This window comes from Botrytis cinerea, chromosome 1, assembly GCF_000143535.2.
Source record: "Botrytis cinerea B05.10 chromosome 1, complete sequence".
Classification (NCBI taxonomy): domain Eukaryota; kingdom Fungi; phylum Ascomycota; class Leotiomycetes; order Helotiales; family Sclerotiniaceae; genus Botrytis; species Botrytis cinerea.
In genome coordinates this window covers 341,240-357,357 of record NC_037310.1, presented here as the reverse complement: position 1 = coordinate 357,357, position 16,118 = coordinate 341,240, and the positions used below count along the sequence as shown (strand labels likewise).

Below are 16,118 nucleotides of genomic sequence, written 5' to 3'. Positions count from 1 at the left end.
GGAGTTATGGTATCAAAGATAAATTCTTTAAATAAGCCACCAATGAACAAAACTAGATCAAAGAGGCTCGGTAAGTTGATAATATAACCAAGGGAGGAGAAAACTTTGACGTTTTGATACTACTTAAAGGATATTTTGAGGAGTAGCTTGCGATCAATTTCAGCATCATAGCAAGTTATTGACGGATTAGTATAGGTGCTGAATATCAGCGAGATATTAATTCACCTTGTTGAGTTTTCCTTGAATGTTCTCTCACTAGTATACTGAGTTGAGGACAAAGTGAGGTTTGGTGAATGTAATGTAATCTAACGTGTGTGGGAGGAATGAGTAATGAGCGAGGAACGATAGTGAGATTCAAGCACGATGAGATGAATGACAATCAGAATACTTCGTGGGTTGAATATCTTAATCTAGATACCCAGACCAACTAAATTTCTGGAGCGAAATTAATTAGAGAAAGCAACATGGTAATCTTAACTTTCCGGAGCTTTCAAGAATTCTTTCCATGCTTTATTGTCTTCCTGCACTATGAAGGTGTCTGTCTGCTTCGAAGTCACTTGAAGATATATTTGTCTTGGGAGTCTATGTATCATGAACGTATGGAACTTTCTATAACTGATCTGGCTGATTTACTTTACCGATTGGGGTATGCATCTATTCATCTGTCTCTTGATAGATTAAGGGAACTTCTCCGTATCTTATATACTCTTGATATCGGTAGTCATGAGGGATACTATAGATCTTTTGCGCTGGTTCCAAAAGGTGGGTTCAATATTTCTGATTGATACTATCTAACTCCTTATATTATGAGAACTTTTGGAAATTTAACGAGGAAGAATATATAAAGCCATATCTTTGGGAGCAGAAGAATTTTTATTCAGTCTACTCAAACTTACAACAACAGGATTCTATATTGTACAGTTTGTAATTGCAGTTGAAGTTGAATGTTATCTCACACTTGCACTCTCAAAAGGGGCTGTACTTTGACTCAGCTCTTAATTCATGATAGACTATTCGGCAGCATCTGCCATTGTTGTTTGTTTGTTTGCTTGTTTGTTTGTTAGAATATTGAGAGTCATGTGTGAGGTAGAAACGAAACGACAGTGCAAAGGCAAAAGCGATGGTTGGATCTCATTCTCGTCAAAAGATCGCGTAAAGTTCGGAATCTCGATCGCGTATTTTGAGATTATATTTCCATTCTGCTCTTCTCTCTCCAAGAGGCCCAAGGATCTTCCCGGGTAATCCCCCCATTTTCATCATGCACAACTGCTCAACATTCTTTCTCTTGGATCATACTGTTTTTAGGGGCACTTGATGCTGCATTATACGACGTGGAAGCTTTATATATTCGAGCTATAGGTAAAGATTCTAGTCGATTCACTTCATCTTCTATGAATATAGATCTTCGATATCAAGATCCTGCGCGTGAGTGTCCACAATAACATTATTCTCTTTCTGTCTCTCTATCTCAATAGTTGTGTATAGCCACAAATCAGGCACATGCTTTTCAATCTCCTAGTAATATCGAAAGTTACGACCAGAAAATCTTAATAGGGGCTTTATGACCGCAATATATAAGAGTTTCCTCCTCGTATATTGTGGCTTCTTTAACCTCCCTAAAGCAATAACTTTGCTCATATCAAGTGGTACCGAACTTGATGGTAAAGTACAAGAAATGCGGTCTCAAGAAACTTCTGCTCAATTATAGCAAGAAAGCAATCTAAAAGTCTGAGACGAATCTTCCTTTTTTGAGAAAATGACAACAAAGTATAATGCAAAGAATAGATGATAGTGCTAGGACAAATGTTTCAAAGACAGTGATAATGGAAGTTATCGCCTCTCCAACCTGAAGTCCAGTAATCCAGATCTCAATGGCAGAATAAGGTCTTTTCCGTAACACTCTGTCTTTGACACATCGGATCATTTGCTATGTCTCGCGTAGCTTGACATCTTGGTTGCCTAGAAGTTTTGGCTGGAGTTCATGCGCTCTTATATAAACACAGGCTAAGAAATTGTCTGAATACCTGGTACTTTTTAGTGGTGAATACTGGAGATCCACAGAGATCTCGAGCTTGGCAATGCCTGCAATCATAGAGTGAATAGAGATATTGATGCGAGCGCTCATTTCTTATGATAAGCTAGGTATATAAAGCACTGTCTTCGAGGGTATCCTTTGATTACCAGGCTGATCAGAAAACTTGACTAGAGTAGACAGGCCGCTTTTGAAAGCATCTTGGAACGATTTTCCCTTGTTATTAGTCTACAACGTTCTATCAATGAACTTGATGGATCTACATTGGCGGTAAGCTATACTTTTCCCTCATAAAATTGCAATTTTCGTCATGATTTCGATTTCTTTTGTTGTTACTCCTATGCCATGAAGAAGTCATTGGCAGTGAACACAACCACCATTTATACATAAGTAAATCCGCTCAGCCTGCTCGAGAATTATCGTAGGGTTCGTGTCTTATATAACATAGATCACGAACAGATTAACTGGTGTAATTCTCTCCTAGAATTATCCTGGTAATTCGTTCCATAAGTTCAGAACTTTATGGAGGAGCATTGATGGTACATAGATCTCCTTTATAGTTCTTGGAAAGTTTTCGCAACCTTAGATTCTGTTGGGCTAGTTTTTGAGTTAGATTAAGCAAATGGTGCATTTTTGCAGGAACCAGGAATTTACGAGTGTTGTGATATATAAAGTCTTTTGCGAAGCTCTCTGCGTTCATTACTCTTCGGTTGGAGACCAATAATATAGTTGTGTCCCTACAACCTCTCCACCTTTTCGATTCTCTCAGCTTCGAAAGCTGTGTTTGAGAAAACTCATCAAGAGGACGTGGAAGAAAGCGCTTTTTTACAGAATTTCTGTACATTCATGAGCTCTGATGTTCAAATTACTGTCGAAAACAGCACTTTGTTATCAGTCTACTTATCTCGGAATCTGACTGTTTCTTTTTACACCGTGAAAAAACAGCTGTAATAAGCAGGCTGGACGCAAAGCGACAGTAGTCTTACTCAAGTAATGATAAGGTCAAGAACGACATTTTTTGAGCTTTTAGTTGTCTGAGGTAGGTATCTCTTGATTCTTTTTCAGCTTTTGATAACCACTAAATAATGAGATTGATATTCAGAGCATGACAATAGGTACTGTACATAGAATTGACTCAACATAGTGAATATAGTGAGTTCTTATACACCAAAACCCTCATACGACTTGGTGATTCTCTCCTGTGATGTCTTGCTATGAGGATTCCAAGTTCTTGTAATGTAACCATGATAGTTATTGGACCTTATTACACTCATCGAAAGAGTCTCGGGTCTAGCATCATGATCTCTCGGTTTTGTTGGAATGAAGGTATCTATACTCAAGTTTGTTTCCAGAACATCGTATTGGGACTGTAACCTACAAAGCTCATCTGAATGACGTTCTCCTTTCCCACTCTGAAGAGTTGAGAGCTACTTCAAACAATAGCCCGGAGTCATCGAGTATCATCTGAACTTCAAAACATCGGCTATTCCAATGCTTTCGTACCCAATCGTAGATGATCCGAATCCGCTTTGATCTAAGATCGTTTTTATAAATCATTTGTTTTGAGGATTAACATATATTTCACGTTGATATTATAATAGAAATACCTGAATTTTTCATGAAAGTGGAACTATTCTTCCGTGAATCGGAATATTCAAGGCCACACTAGTACTCATAGTCTCATACTAGTTCTCAAGCTCTGGTTACGGACACACACACACAAAAAAAATTCTGAACCTACAAAAATATTCATTCAAAAGAAAATCAAGAGACTTCCAGATTCTGACATTCAATTGCTCCACTCACCCAGGAATTTAAAAAGGGGCAACAATATGGAATCAACCCTTATTGAATTACGAGGATTCATACAAAATCCCAGAAACGATGAACAACTCCTGTACAACCGTCGAATGTATGAGGAATTCGTATTTAAATATGATATCTATCTTTCAAACGTAGAGAATCCTCACACCTTTGTGAGTAGCTATGGCCCCATTCAACTTGGCCATATTAGAGACGTATCCAATAAGTGTACCAGCATCTACTTCGTCGAGGGTAGAACCCCAGAAAACAACCCAGCTATACCATCCGTCCACCGATATATATCAGAACAATGGTTCGAAGGAAACATTCACAATAAAGATATCACCTTTCAGCGCTTTTTTGCCAAAATTGTTCTTATGTCGCAGTCGCATGGAATCAAACAATGTCTTCAAATCCACAGAGGTTTATGCAGAAATTTTGATGGCCACTTGAAGAATGTCATTTTCAGCCTGAAAAGAAAAGAGAGCCTCGAAGTCGCTGAACTACGGAGTTACGACCCAGTACTAGCAGCGGAAGACGATGATGCACTAGGAACGGAAGATCATGATCATTCAAAAGATTATAGAATCACATCCTTGTTCCGAAGTGTGATTATTATTATGAGAGATTGGAAAGTCGGTGTGCCGACCGCGGAACAAAAAGTGTTATTAGTGAGAACTGGTATCAAGGATGGACTTGCTTTATCCATCAGCTTTGACGGGGTCGAACAAGTCGAAGATGATGATCCTGATTTCATACCACCGATCGGTAGCATCATAACAACGTTAAAAGAAGCCGTGGCGCTCATCATGCGAATTAACAAATCGTTTGAGAATATGTTTCCGCCATCAAATGAACGGAACACTGGAACATTCATTACAAACTCCGGAAAGTCAGTGTCCTTGGTGGCGGCAAAGGAAATGGAATTGAAAGGAAGGGAAGTCGTTGGACCGAGCACTAGTTGGGTCAATCTAAACTCCAGTATTATTCCTCACGATTGCTACAGATTTTTCTGCAATGCGTCGTATACTGAGATGGGAGATGGATGTTATGATGAGGAGTCAGAAGCGAGAAGTCAGCGAGAATCAGGGGCATCTATACCAGGTCCGAGCAGTCAGCTAGTTATAAGTAGCTCCACCACTCAACCAGATCTCGCCGATGTCACCGACGATTTGTTTTCAATTTCGCGAGACGTTTTATAATTTGGCAGATGAAAGTGCACATGAATTGATGTACAGATCTTAATATCTTCAATTTTTGCGCCTGTGGTTGAGGTATTGGAAGATTTCATTGTTATGCGTTCTATCCAGTTCTGGACTATCAAATGCCATCATGGGAAAATATTGGAGTATCAAAGGCGTATATCACTTGAGCTGGCAAGCATTGAGGTAATATAGTGTAATAAAAGATGAGGCGTTCATACAGTGGTCGAGTTTTAGGAGGTTAGAGGAGCGACAAAGCAATTATTCTGATGGGGGGAAAATGGGCGAGATTGATATATAGATGATGTTGTTAATACATCCGTGGAAAAGTCGGCAATTGGAAGCATCAAAGCAGTAAATGTTGGGAAGCTAATTTCATTCACGGACTCACCTATTATATCGCGGCTGCTAAACACCTGCGTAGATCCTAATGGTTATGGATCTAATGAAAGGAAGGCTCTATTAGGGAGAGATTTTTGGCTATAGCAGTTAATTTATTAAATTAATATTTACAAAACTAGTTATGTACCTATTGAGCTCATATATGCGAATTTGATAATCCGGAAAATCAATAAACTCGGGTCTCAGCGAGAAAGGAGAGGTATGGCTTGGGATTTTATCCAGGAAATAAATAATATGACAACACTGAAGTTATGTCCGTTGACCTGGGAGGCATTGAGAAAGATAGGGTGATTGGACATTGATACATGTCAACTGATATCCAGATAGTGATTATTTTATAGACAAACAACAGCAGTGGAACTTTACACATGAATTTGCCACATCGTCCCGGTTTCTGGAAGCTTCATGAGACGGATATCTCATAAAACCCTGGAAGCTTACGATAACTTTGCATGAATATCTTAACCAATTCACCAATTTATTTTAGTGCTATTATCCAAGGGATGGTAGATAGTGAACGCGGTCGGCACCAGGTATTGATTATTTCCGAAAGTGCACATACACAACAGCTGGAACTGACCGAATGTCACAAGTCAACTTATCTAGTAATTATGTGTAATTCTACTGATATAGATTACCAAGTATATGCTCTTTTTCTTCTAATTTATAACAGATCAATCCTCATTCAGTATATTGGCAGAAATATGAAGGCAAGAGACATTACCATTCACTTACTTCAACAGTCAAGACCCCAGAAAGTTTGCTCAACTACACTTTCAACAGCACAACAAAGGAGAGCAATGAAGACTTAGCGATTAGATTTAACTACATTTGTATATACTACCAAATTATTGATTTTTTCAGATGTGCAACACATTTTGCTCCTCTCTCAATCATTGGCAGATTGAGATTTGTTATGACCCAACCTTTGCAATGATCTGGGTAGTAGGGTAAACTATATACTGGTACGTGTGTTAGCAAGCAGTAATTGTTACTTCATTGTTGATCTATGATCTATTATTTAGCTTTCCATGAACATGATCTGTATTACGTATGACAAGCTTACAGCTCTCCGGATCTATGTTCATTGAAACCTAATCTACCTACGCATCTTCTAGAACAATCTTACAGATTTTAGAGACTATTCAAAGTGAAGCTCCTTTGTCAGAGAACTTTCTCCATCTTGTAATTCCTCTGTATACACCATTTACCGTTCTGATCTGGCTAGGTCAATAAATCATCGAGTGGATAACTTATGTTCCCAAAGTTCCATATCTGGATAGTGGGTTAAACTATTCACCGAGCGGAGTATAGAGTGTACTTCTAGTCCCAAATCTTTTAAATAGTCTACCCAAGCCCTTCTCAGATATGCAATATCCTGTAAGGTTCACACCTCCAATCATAGATTGTTAGAAAAATTCATGCTAGTACTTCACTGCCAGTATCAATACAATCTACCGAAAGGATATTTTCCAGTCTTAGATCAGGAGGATCTATCATTTAACTCCCACGGGGACCATCTATAATCTACCCGGTTGAATTTCAGATGTGCAACATTCTGCAAATTTCATATCGTTTCCCAATCATATACTGTTAAAAATCGCTGCCCCCGTACCGTCCCACAGTCTGGTGCTTCCAGAACCTTCATCTTAGATATACAACAAGAAAATTTAACACTGAGTTTCTTACTAACTCTTCCATGTAAGTTGAGCAGTCTACCTGAAACATTTCAAGACATGCAACATTTCGTAGCCGCATTATTTTCAGACGTGCAACACTCTGCAAGGGCCAATTTCCTCTCAATCACCTGATCCCCAAGGTTATTTTCATTTCCTTCGTGTAATGTAAGGAGTACAGCATACAGTCAGCTGTACACATCAGACATTGATGACTAGGCACACAGTAACTTCGCACTCTTCCGCAACCATCTGAATTCCAAATTCTATTCTCAATACTCTCGTTTATTAGGGTTGTAACATATACTGAACCACACATTTCGACCCTTCAATTCAGATATGCAACCAACACTAATCTTTATACCACTCTCATCGCCCATTCGTCAACAGATTTCATGGTCCAACATACATCTCAAACTCAAATTCTTTGATAATCAACTAAGTGAGAGGCCGCTGATTGCAGTTCGCATTTACAAGTCCCCCGAACCTCTGTTCTCGTAGCCGCTGTAAGTTGACCTTTATTACAAGAACCCTGATCCACAGATGAATCATATATAGATTATAAAGATTGACAAGAAGCTACTGGAAGTCCATAGATTAACAAGGAATTTACGCTTTGGGTAAGATGTGGTGGATTCGTTTACCGGATTTTCATATTTGGAATTCTCAGGCGTGCAACAATATCAACACATACACATTTCGGATATTCTCATTCGTTAGAAATGATAGAAATATCAGAGCTACTGCCGTCAGCACTATTCTATAGGTAGGCTCAAAGTCATAGCACTCTCTGATCAGTTGTTTTCGAGCATTTCGTTGTTTTGGCCACTGAGACTGGTTTTTTTGAGTTTCGACGATCTCATATGACAATCACAAGTTGAAATTTGAGTGGCCATAATCAGGGAAATTTTGGGATTGAGTTTGGATAGTGATGTACAACAACACGTAAGACGCTCCAAGCATTCAGGTCTATGCCGTCTCATACCATAAATGAAGAGATATCTGTTTCAACTCAAGGAAAAAAGCACCGTTTGACGTGGTTAATGGTCAGTAATAGTAGTAGATCGAGAGGTGAAGTCTCCTACTATACGTAGACATAACAAAACAGAAAATCTGTAAATTTTCTCAACGAAATCTCCGCTGACGTTACCTCGCCTATTGTTGCATGGTATTGCCAAATGATTAAGTAAACTGCTCGATTGCAACGACCAGAACTATGTGAATTTAGTGGCCTGGATTAGTGTAAAGTTATACTTTGAATGGTTCACCAAATCGACTTGAATATATCGTCGATTGCAAAGCTGAATAAGCTAGTGGCCAAGAGACTCAGAGCCGCACCTATTATATTGCTTTTAGACGTCGCCAAGCCCAAATTCGCTTAATATAACGGTGAATCAACAACCAGTCGGAGGACTGATACTAAACTAGATTGCAATAAGCGATATCAACCACACAGAAGAAGAAAAATATCTTCAAATCTCGGAAGCACCTCGAAGAATCGGAGAATTTTGAGCTCGGGGTTTGATAAAATCAATAGGGGTCTTCTGGTTTACTGAATTCGATTGAGTCGGGCATCAAGAGTCACAATAGATATCATTTTATATTTCCAGAGTATAAGTAAGTAGTATTCTGGATGATATACAAGATTACAATGGTTTATTGCACTGTTGGCCAGTCCAAATCTTCGAGTTCGGCAACCGAAGTACCTGTAGCTTGCCATTAAATAGCAATTACATAGACTTTTGGTCGTTTAAACTTGAATCATTGACTTTGGGGCAAGAAGAACCAAATTGCCGATCTACACGTAAGTCAATGTCTTAATGTCTCATGGCGGTTTGTTCGATCTCGCAATTATCGGACCGTCCCGAAATTCAGACCTGCAACAGACAGAGATCATCTGACCTTCGCAAGGGCTCCGATGATTTTCTGACAGCCTTATAGCTCAACTAGTTGGAAGATGGTTTTGTTGCAGGTCTGAATTCAGGGCACGCGGATGTTCCTAAGCTAACACCGCAAATCAACCAGATATTAGTTCGGATTTTCTGTATGTTGCAGGTCTATATTCAGGGCACACAAGATTTGTAATGGCTGCATCAACATAGTACTCAGGAAAATTGTGCGCCCTGAATTCAGATCCGCAACAAAACAAATATCATATGACCTTTCTGTCAACTAACCACAATGATCCCAAGAAACTCCACCTACCCTGAATGTCGACTTGCAACAGAGCCATGTGTCACCAGGTCCTCGCTAAATTATAGGAGCTAATTGATCAAGCTTCCGGAATCCGTACTACCTTCCCGCGTGAAAAATAGAAGTGCAACAGTAACTGTATGGAGTTTCTAATTGTTCTCATTAGTTCAAGACCTTCCATTTAAAGTAAAGATTCTAGAAGAATCTATTAAACTCGCCACATTGGAACGTTCAGTTATCTCATTGGATGATTCATTACCTCTTCGTGGCAGCTAAATGCTCAGATTTGCAACAAAATACGAATTTATCTTATGCGGTTCCTGCTTAGATTACGTATGAAAACTGTGGGGTAGTCCTTTAAAATAATTTACTCGTGGGATTTCCCTCGTGGTACTTGCATGCCCTGAATGTAGATGTGCAACATAACACAACGTCGAGTGACTTCCTCGCCCCACAAACAGAGTAATCAATGCCTAGCACCTGATTAGCGCGTACTTCAGCAACTTCACCCCATTCGAACCATTTTGTCGAGGTTTACTCTATAGGCAATTCTCTCCAGATATTCTACCAGGGTATTCATGAAGAGGAGCTCATCTAACTGCTGATAGAGCAGCAATCAATCTTTGGATTAAAAGTATTCAGGAAATTTAGGAAACTTAATTTGTCTGAATAAATCTTTGATTTGCTCATCCCTCGAAGCATAAATCATTTTGGTCGAAAGCATGTTTCCAAGATATGCAACAGTCACCCGAACGGTGAAAAGCATGTATTACTGTAAGAGCGGAAGGAATATAGTGATCAAGGTCTCCTCAGCAAAAGGGTGAATCCCAGAAAAATAACTCAAGAACAAATTTGCTGAAAGTATGTTTAGGAGATGAGGAACAGTTCTTTCTCAGAGCCGAGCCTGAAGGATATATACCTAAGTCACTGGGTGAGATCAAAGTGAATACAAGACGAGATTTAAGCTTCTGAGTATACAAAGAAGCTGTATACAAGTTTCTACAGACTCGGTTAACAGTGCTATCCTCATTGACACCAGCCCATAAACAAAACTTGAAGATATGCAACAGCAGATAATCAAAATGCTCAGAACATATTTAAATTTCGCTTGTAAAGAAGCTAGAATAAAAGGATTCTCTTGATGAAAGTGTATTATTGAGATATGCAACAAATCGTATAAAAGATTCTACATTTCTCGATGCAGTTGGCAACCTACGTACTGAACTGGGATGGTATGAAGATTTCCCGGAGCATATTTTCAAGATATGCAACAAATCAATAAGTGCTCTCCGTGATTCGACAGTCAAGGAATTGATATTGGAATGGTTCTAAGTGGCGTTTCTCTTAATCAAGACTTATTCAAGTAAGATTGGTGGGAGTCAGTTAGCACAGTTTTGTTCGCTATGCAATCTTTTGAATCATACAGCAGACACTCTTTGAAGTGGTGATGGTGATGGCGTCATTTAAAGTTCGTATAGTAATATTATATTCAGTGTTCCAAGTAGTATCAACCTCAAGGTCTTGTTACACATGACAGGTTACTCCCTCACCAAATATACGAATCTATGAAATTACCAAAAGTGTATATTTCAGATAAGCAACAAAAGCTCCGAAAAATTCGAGGAGAATTCGTGATTGGCGAGCTCAAACACCTTTCATCGGGCTGGAACAATGTAGCTGTGAAGTTTACTCAGGTGCTATACTAGGAAAACTCCGGAAATTTAGATTTGGTATGAGCATTAGTGCTGTGCTTGAGCGCCGATGAACCTGTAAGTATTTTCCCTGATATAATAAGGAACTCTGCAGATATTAATAGTGTATTGCAGAGCACTAGTTTCCTGATTGGTGGTCTCCAGAGATGGCTTTCCCATTCCAGACTTAACGTTCGTATCAGTTAGATGTACTAGACACAACCACTAATCAATGGTAGAGTGAATGTACATATGACCATTAATTTTTCCTCTTCCATGAAACCTTCCATCAAAGTTCGTAATAATAAGCTTTGCTTTTCATGAGCCGAGGATACGTAAAAAGCGTCTGTTTACGAAACTCTTTATTCTAAAGCAGAGAATACGAAGAGCTAGTTATCAGTCATAAATCGGTATTGATACGGAATCAGTGAGCAACTATCAAGTTACATTGCATTGATGATATCGCGTAAAAACATAGAGGCTCAGTTGATTATGAAGAAAAAGAGTAGGAATCTAATTGATCTCAATGCTTTCTACAAAATATCTGACAATACCATACCCAGGTATCAAGAGGAAGTTATTCCTTCAGCTATACTCTTGTCATTTGAACCATGTGGTGAACCTATAACAGAAGAATCATAGATCTACAAGTCCATCATCTGAAACGATAGTTATCAAATCATCAGCCACGAAAGTTCCCACTTAATAACCATTTCTCCCAATGCAGAAGAAACAATCCTCAAGATCAGTTCCTTTCATAGGTCGTAGCTGTGAAGTGTTGCGCTAGAATTGTTGGAAGGTGCCACGAAGCTTGAAAAACCAACAATAATTTCTTGTCCTGGACTAATCATCTTCGTAGATTATTCGAAACTTGATTCCAGTAGCATGGAAGTGGCAAACTCAGCCAGGTGTAGAGCATGCAGGTACGTGTTATGATCAAAAATAGTCCCGAATGACGTGCAGCAAGGCATCAACTTTAATAGAAGAGGGTTTTCTGCTAAAAAGATTCGAAGTATGGCTTATCGATGAGAGAGACTTTCCATGATATCGGAGGAAAAGGGGAGGAAAGGTATTCCCATAGTTAAACATTTCATCGACTCACAAGAAGCATCTGATCGAAATGAGAAGACCAATTTGCAGAGTATTTGACTTCAGAGGGAGTCCTTGATCAGAACATGCACATATGAATGCCACCAAGGCAGCAATGAAAGTCAAATAGTATAGAAAAACTTTAATAAACTAGTTTACAAAGTAAGAAATTCGCTGGTTCCGAAGATTCTCCACGCCACACTGGAGCAATGGAGAAAGGCGACCATGATGACACGTCCCTCCACCACCTCACATGAGTCAAGTCATACATCACATGGAGCCTTTGTTCGGATCCCCAATGCGATGAGGATTACTATACACGTGCGCCAATATCTTAGAAAGAACGATCGGCAACCTGAACGTTCATAGTTTTGTGGAGGCCCGTGAAGACATCGGGTCGCATCGTCGAGTTCACGCTCACGATGGCGTATCCAACAGTCCACCGGACCCTCACCACTACACACAAGCCTTCAATGGATGAAGTTGACCCACGATTAATCACACAAATAGAAAGATACCTCCATCACCATCATGCCATCAGGCCATCTCGACCTCAAAGATCAACTCCTGGAATAGCAGCATATCATTCTCGTAGGTATTAATATGATTATGTGAAAATAAGCGAAGCAACGAGACTACCCGCTGACTAATTACGATATCTGGTGAGCATGACTTTACGAGCGGTATTAAGGATAGTTTCAAGCCCCCCCAAGTGCGATTCTCCTGCACTCATTTTAACAGTTTACCTTGCTTAGCTTGAGCTTGAGTTTGTTTCCACGACTCTCCGAAGATGATCTTACAACAGACGATAGTTTTGGAGTACCCTTCCCATTTATAAATTAGGGCGAATGAAACAATTTCAATGCGGATTGTTGCTTTTCAAACTTCTATCTGGTATCCCCGACGTTTGCGTTTTGAAAGACAACGTCGCGGCACGATAGGGTTTTAGCAAGAAATCTCTTGATTGAGACAATGCGGCAGCTTTGAGGATATGGAAGGTAGGCGAAGAAGTAATGGGAAAATTAAGGGAGTGCCTGAAACGCTGTCTAAAGGGGCTTTTATGGACTATAGTAATCTTCATTGAATGAATTCTAAGATCGAGAAGCGTTCAAAATCAAAGCGAGTCCGGAAGCTCGAATAATCTAAACACAACATTTGGAAAACGGACAAATGAAAATTACACGAAGGACTGAAGACCTTTATATACCCTACACTCGGAGACTACAACACAATCACGTAGTCTCAAAGCTCAACCAAGACAACTAATCAAAGATCAGCGTTCACACTTGAAAACATTACAGAAATTTTGTTCCCAATATAGTCTTGGTTCAAGAGCCGATTACCTACCGAGTTTCTCGGCAAATACCATACCACTTTCAAGAATTTGGAATCACCCCACCTCACACTAGAGAAGTTACAATTGATTCTATTTTGATAAAAAAAAAAAGTGAAATCATAAAATTATTCCACACATACACATTTCCATCTGCTCTCCCAACATTCCTCAAGATAAGAACAGTATGAAAATATTCCCTGTTAACTCTAGGTTTCCAAAAGAACGAATTGCGTTACCTGGATAGATGACACATTCTAATTGCGAATGATTGAATACACTCATCAAACTCTTTTTCAATTACTCTTCACATACATCATCAATGAACCCAACAATCTCAATTCCAAGAAATTACCCCATCAATTAACTTTCCATGAACGACAAATCAACCTTAAACAGAACCAAAATGTGGGGGACCATAATAGCCAAGATAATCATAGAAGTCAATTCCGTATCTATACAGCGGCCGAATGCACTAGAAAATCCAGCTCTCGAATAAACAGGATAGGTAAATACGAGACCTTGCTCGATAGTAACATTGTGGAAAGAAATATCACCATACACTTCATATTTCTTTGGAATTGAGAGTCCCTCGCTTCTCCGTAGATTCGGTGATAAGAACTTCAGCACATGATCAACCTCAGCTTCGAAAATCTCAGAACGATGATGCCAAAAATAAAACTTGGATACGATCGACCAAGACTAAAGTTGCGCTGGATTCATACATAAGCCGATGCCAAGTTAGTTGTCATGTAGCTCATCTCACCACGATTCTGATTCGCGTATTAAGAACTAGTGATGTGGAGGTGGGGTAGATATGGAAACCAATTGATTTGGAATCTCGCAACGAGGAAACTCATTCTCTTTTTGCACAATGTGAGAAATATGCATTGTAAACATTGACCAGCTCTTAAAGCTGAGGGAGAAATGATACTATTATAGTATCCAGCATTCGGAGGTTTCCTTGTCTTGAAGAAATCAGACAATGACAATGGCGGTCTGCGGGGGATATGCCTTTTCTGATCTATGTCCTTCGATTCCGAGGTTGTTCCGGAAGAGTGTAGACTTGGTACTTCCCGATACCCTCTAATAATCTCCAACAGCTTCTCTTATCCAGTCATCTAACACCCCAGCAATAATATCACTGTTTTTCTCCATAAACTGCATATGGCCATTCCCATGTATTTCAGCCACTTGGTGGTCCTTCTCATCACCTAGCTTCATCCACTGCACCTCCACGCCCGCTTGCCTTAGATATTCCACCGTACATCCGTCGTAAACTCTATGAAAGCTCGCCTCTGCTGATTCCACCAGGACTTTAATTCCCTTCAAATTTTTGAGCTGTCTCGCTGGCTCCCTTTGCAACCAGCATTCTTTTAGCTCGCCATGTCCAGCCTTTTGGTTAGTAACTAGAATTTTCTCTAATACCTCTCCAATCTCAAATTCTGGTTCATACTGCAATGGAATATCTGTAATACCATAATTTCTCGTGAAACCTTCCGGGGTTGTGGGAGGAAAAACTACATCTTGGAATGGAGGGCCAGTCGGTTCGATTGCTACGATGGCTTTCACCAGTTCAGGCACTTTATCTGCGATGACCCATGGCATAAGACCACCCTGCGAGTGACTCAGTAGAACTGCGGGGCCTATGCGATTGAGGAGTGCTGCTCCTGCCTTTTGCGTGTTGATTTCTTGAACTACTGTGTCGGATTGAAATTGAACGGTAGAGGCATAGAAGGCGTCGAATATGGGGTCCCCTATTGAGCCGTTCTATTTCGCTTGTGAAGTTTGATTAGCGGTTTCACTTGCTCAGAGACCCAATTTTGGATAACTTAAGAAGGGTAGTACAAGGAGAATGAACGTACACCAGGCCACTGAGTATGCAACGCCGCTTGAGGCCACAAGTTATATCTCTCCGTCGCCGTGAACCTCTGCATTGTTCTCTCCGCAGTATAAGTTGCCAATGTTGTATTACCGCTTGGGTTCCACGCACTTCTACCTCTCGCAGGTTGGTCCAGAATGTATATTTCATAGCCGTGGGATAAGAAATAGGTTGCCCATCCTGGAGACCCATCGGGTTTGTTGAGCCAGTTCTATCTCAATTCAGGTTTTAGTGCGTGCGCATGTGATGTATGAAACTGAAGGAAGGGCACTTACGGTACCAGTCATGCTTTGCCCATGAATGAACACTATTGGATAAGGTTGTTCAATTAGACTTGGGAGGAGATGTTCCACATACATCTGGTTCACAAACAATGTATTATTAGTCGAGGTAGTGACATATTCACCACCAACATAAAAGTAGTCTCTTGAAGCAAAGACCTCGTTGGTTTGAGGTTCACGAAGATATTGGTAGGTTGGAGCGGACAGTACGTTCCAAGGAGCTAGACATATCAGGAAAGAAACAAGGCGGAAGGATAAATAGTGCATGGTAACATGTGGACGAAATTCAAAGTTTCCAGTAACTGAAGAATTCTACGGAATGAAATTTTGTGATTATGGATAGAATCATGATGTCGAAGGAAAAAATACTTGCTTATAAAATCATGCTGCATGTAGCTGTGCATTGGATCTGCACATACCACTGGTTAAATAGGAGCGCATAGGATAAATTAGAATCGGTGAAGGAGATCATCGTATTATTTGTCCCTAGAACTTACATGCATACCTCTTACGAAACGAGACCACCAAGACATT

The 16,118-nt window shown here is 39.9% G+C and overlaps 2 protein-coding genes across 4 annotated transcripts; one reads left to right on the top strand and one right to left on the bottom strand.

Moving 5' to 3' along the window:
- The first annotated feature begins 3,810 nt into the window (after window positions 1–3,810).
- On the top strand, window positions 3,811–5,088 carry BCIN_01g00910 (hypothetical protein). Its single transcript, XM_001555471.2, has one exon. It carries the CDS (start codon window positions 3,865–3,867, stop codon window positions 5,035–5,037), a length of 1,173 nt encoding a protein of 390 aa, XP_001555521.1. The 5' UTR covers window positions 3,811–3,864; the 3' UTR covers window positions 5,038–5,088.
- An 8,487-nt stretch (window positions 5,089–13,575) lies between these two features.
- On the bottom strand, window positions 13,576–15,931 carry BCIN_01g00900 (hypothetical protein). 3 transcript variants are annotated; one of them, XM_024690195.1, is made up of 3 exons: window positions 15,579–15,931; window positions 15,287–15,518; window positions 13,576–15,191 (listed from the first exon to the last, which is right to left on the bottom strand). In XM_024690195.1, the coding sequence occupies exons 1-2, from the start codon at window positions 15,849–15,851 to the stop codon at window positions 15,450–15,452; spliced, it is 342 nt and encodes a 113-aa protein (XP_024545963.1). In that variant the 5' UTR covers window positions 15,852–15,931; the 3' UTR covers window positions 13,576–15,191; window positions 15,287–15,449. The 3 variants fall into 3 exon arrangements, with proteins under 3 accessions (XP_024545963.1, XP_024545962.1, XP_024545961.1); XM_024690194.1 differs by having other exon boundaries at window positions 13,576–15,199; window positions 15,287–15,514; XM_024690193.1 differs by having other exon boundaries at window positions 15,287–15,514.
- Window positions 15,932–16,118: the final 187 nt, after the last annotated feature.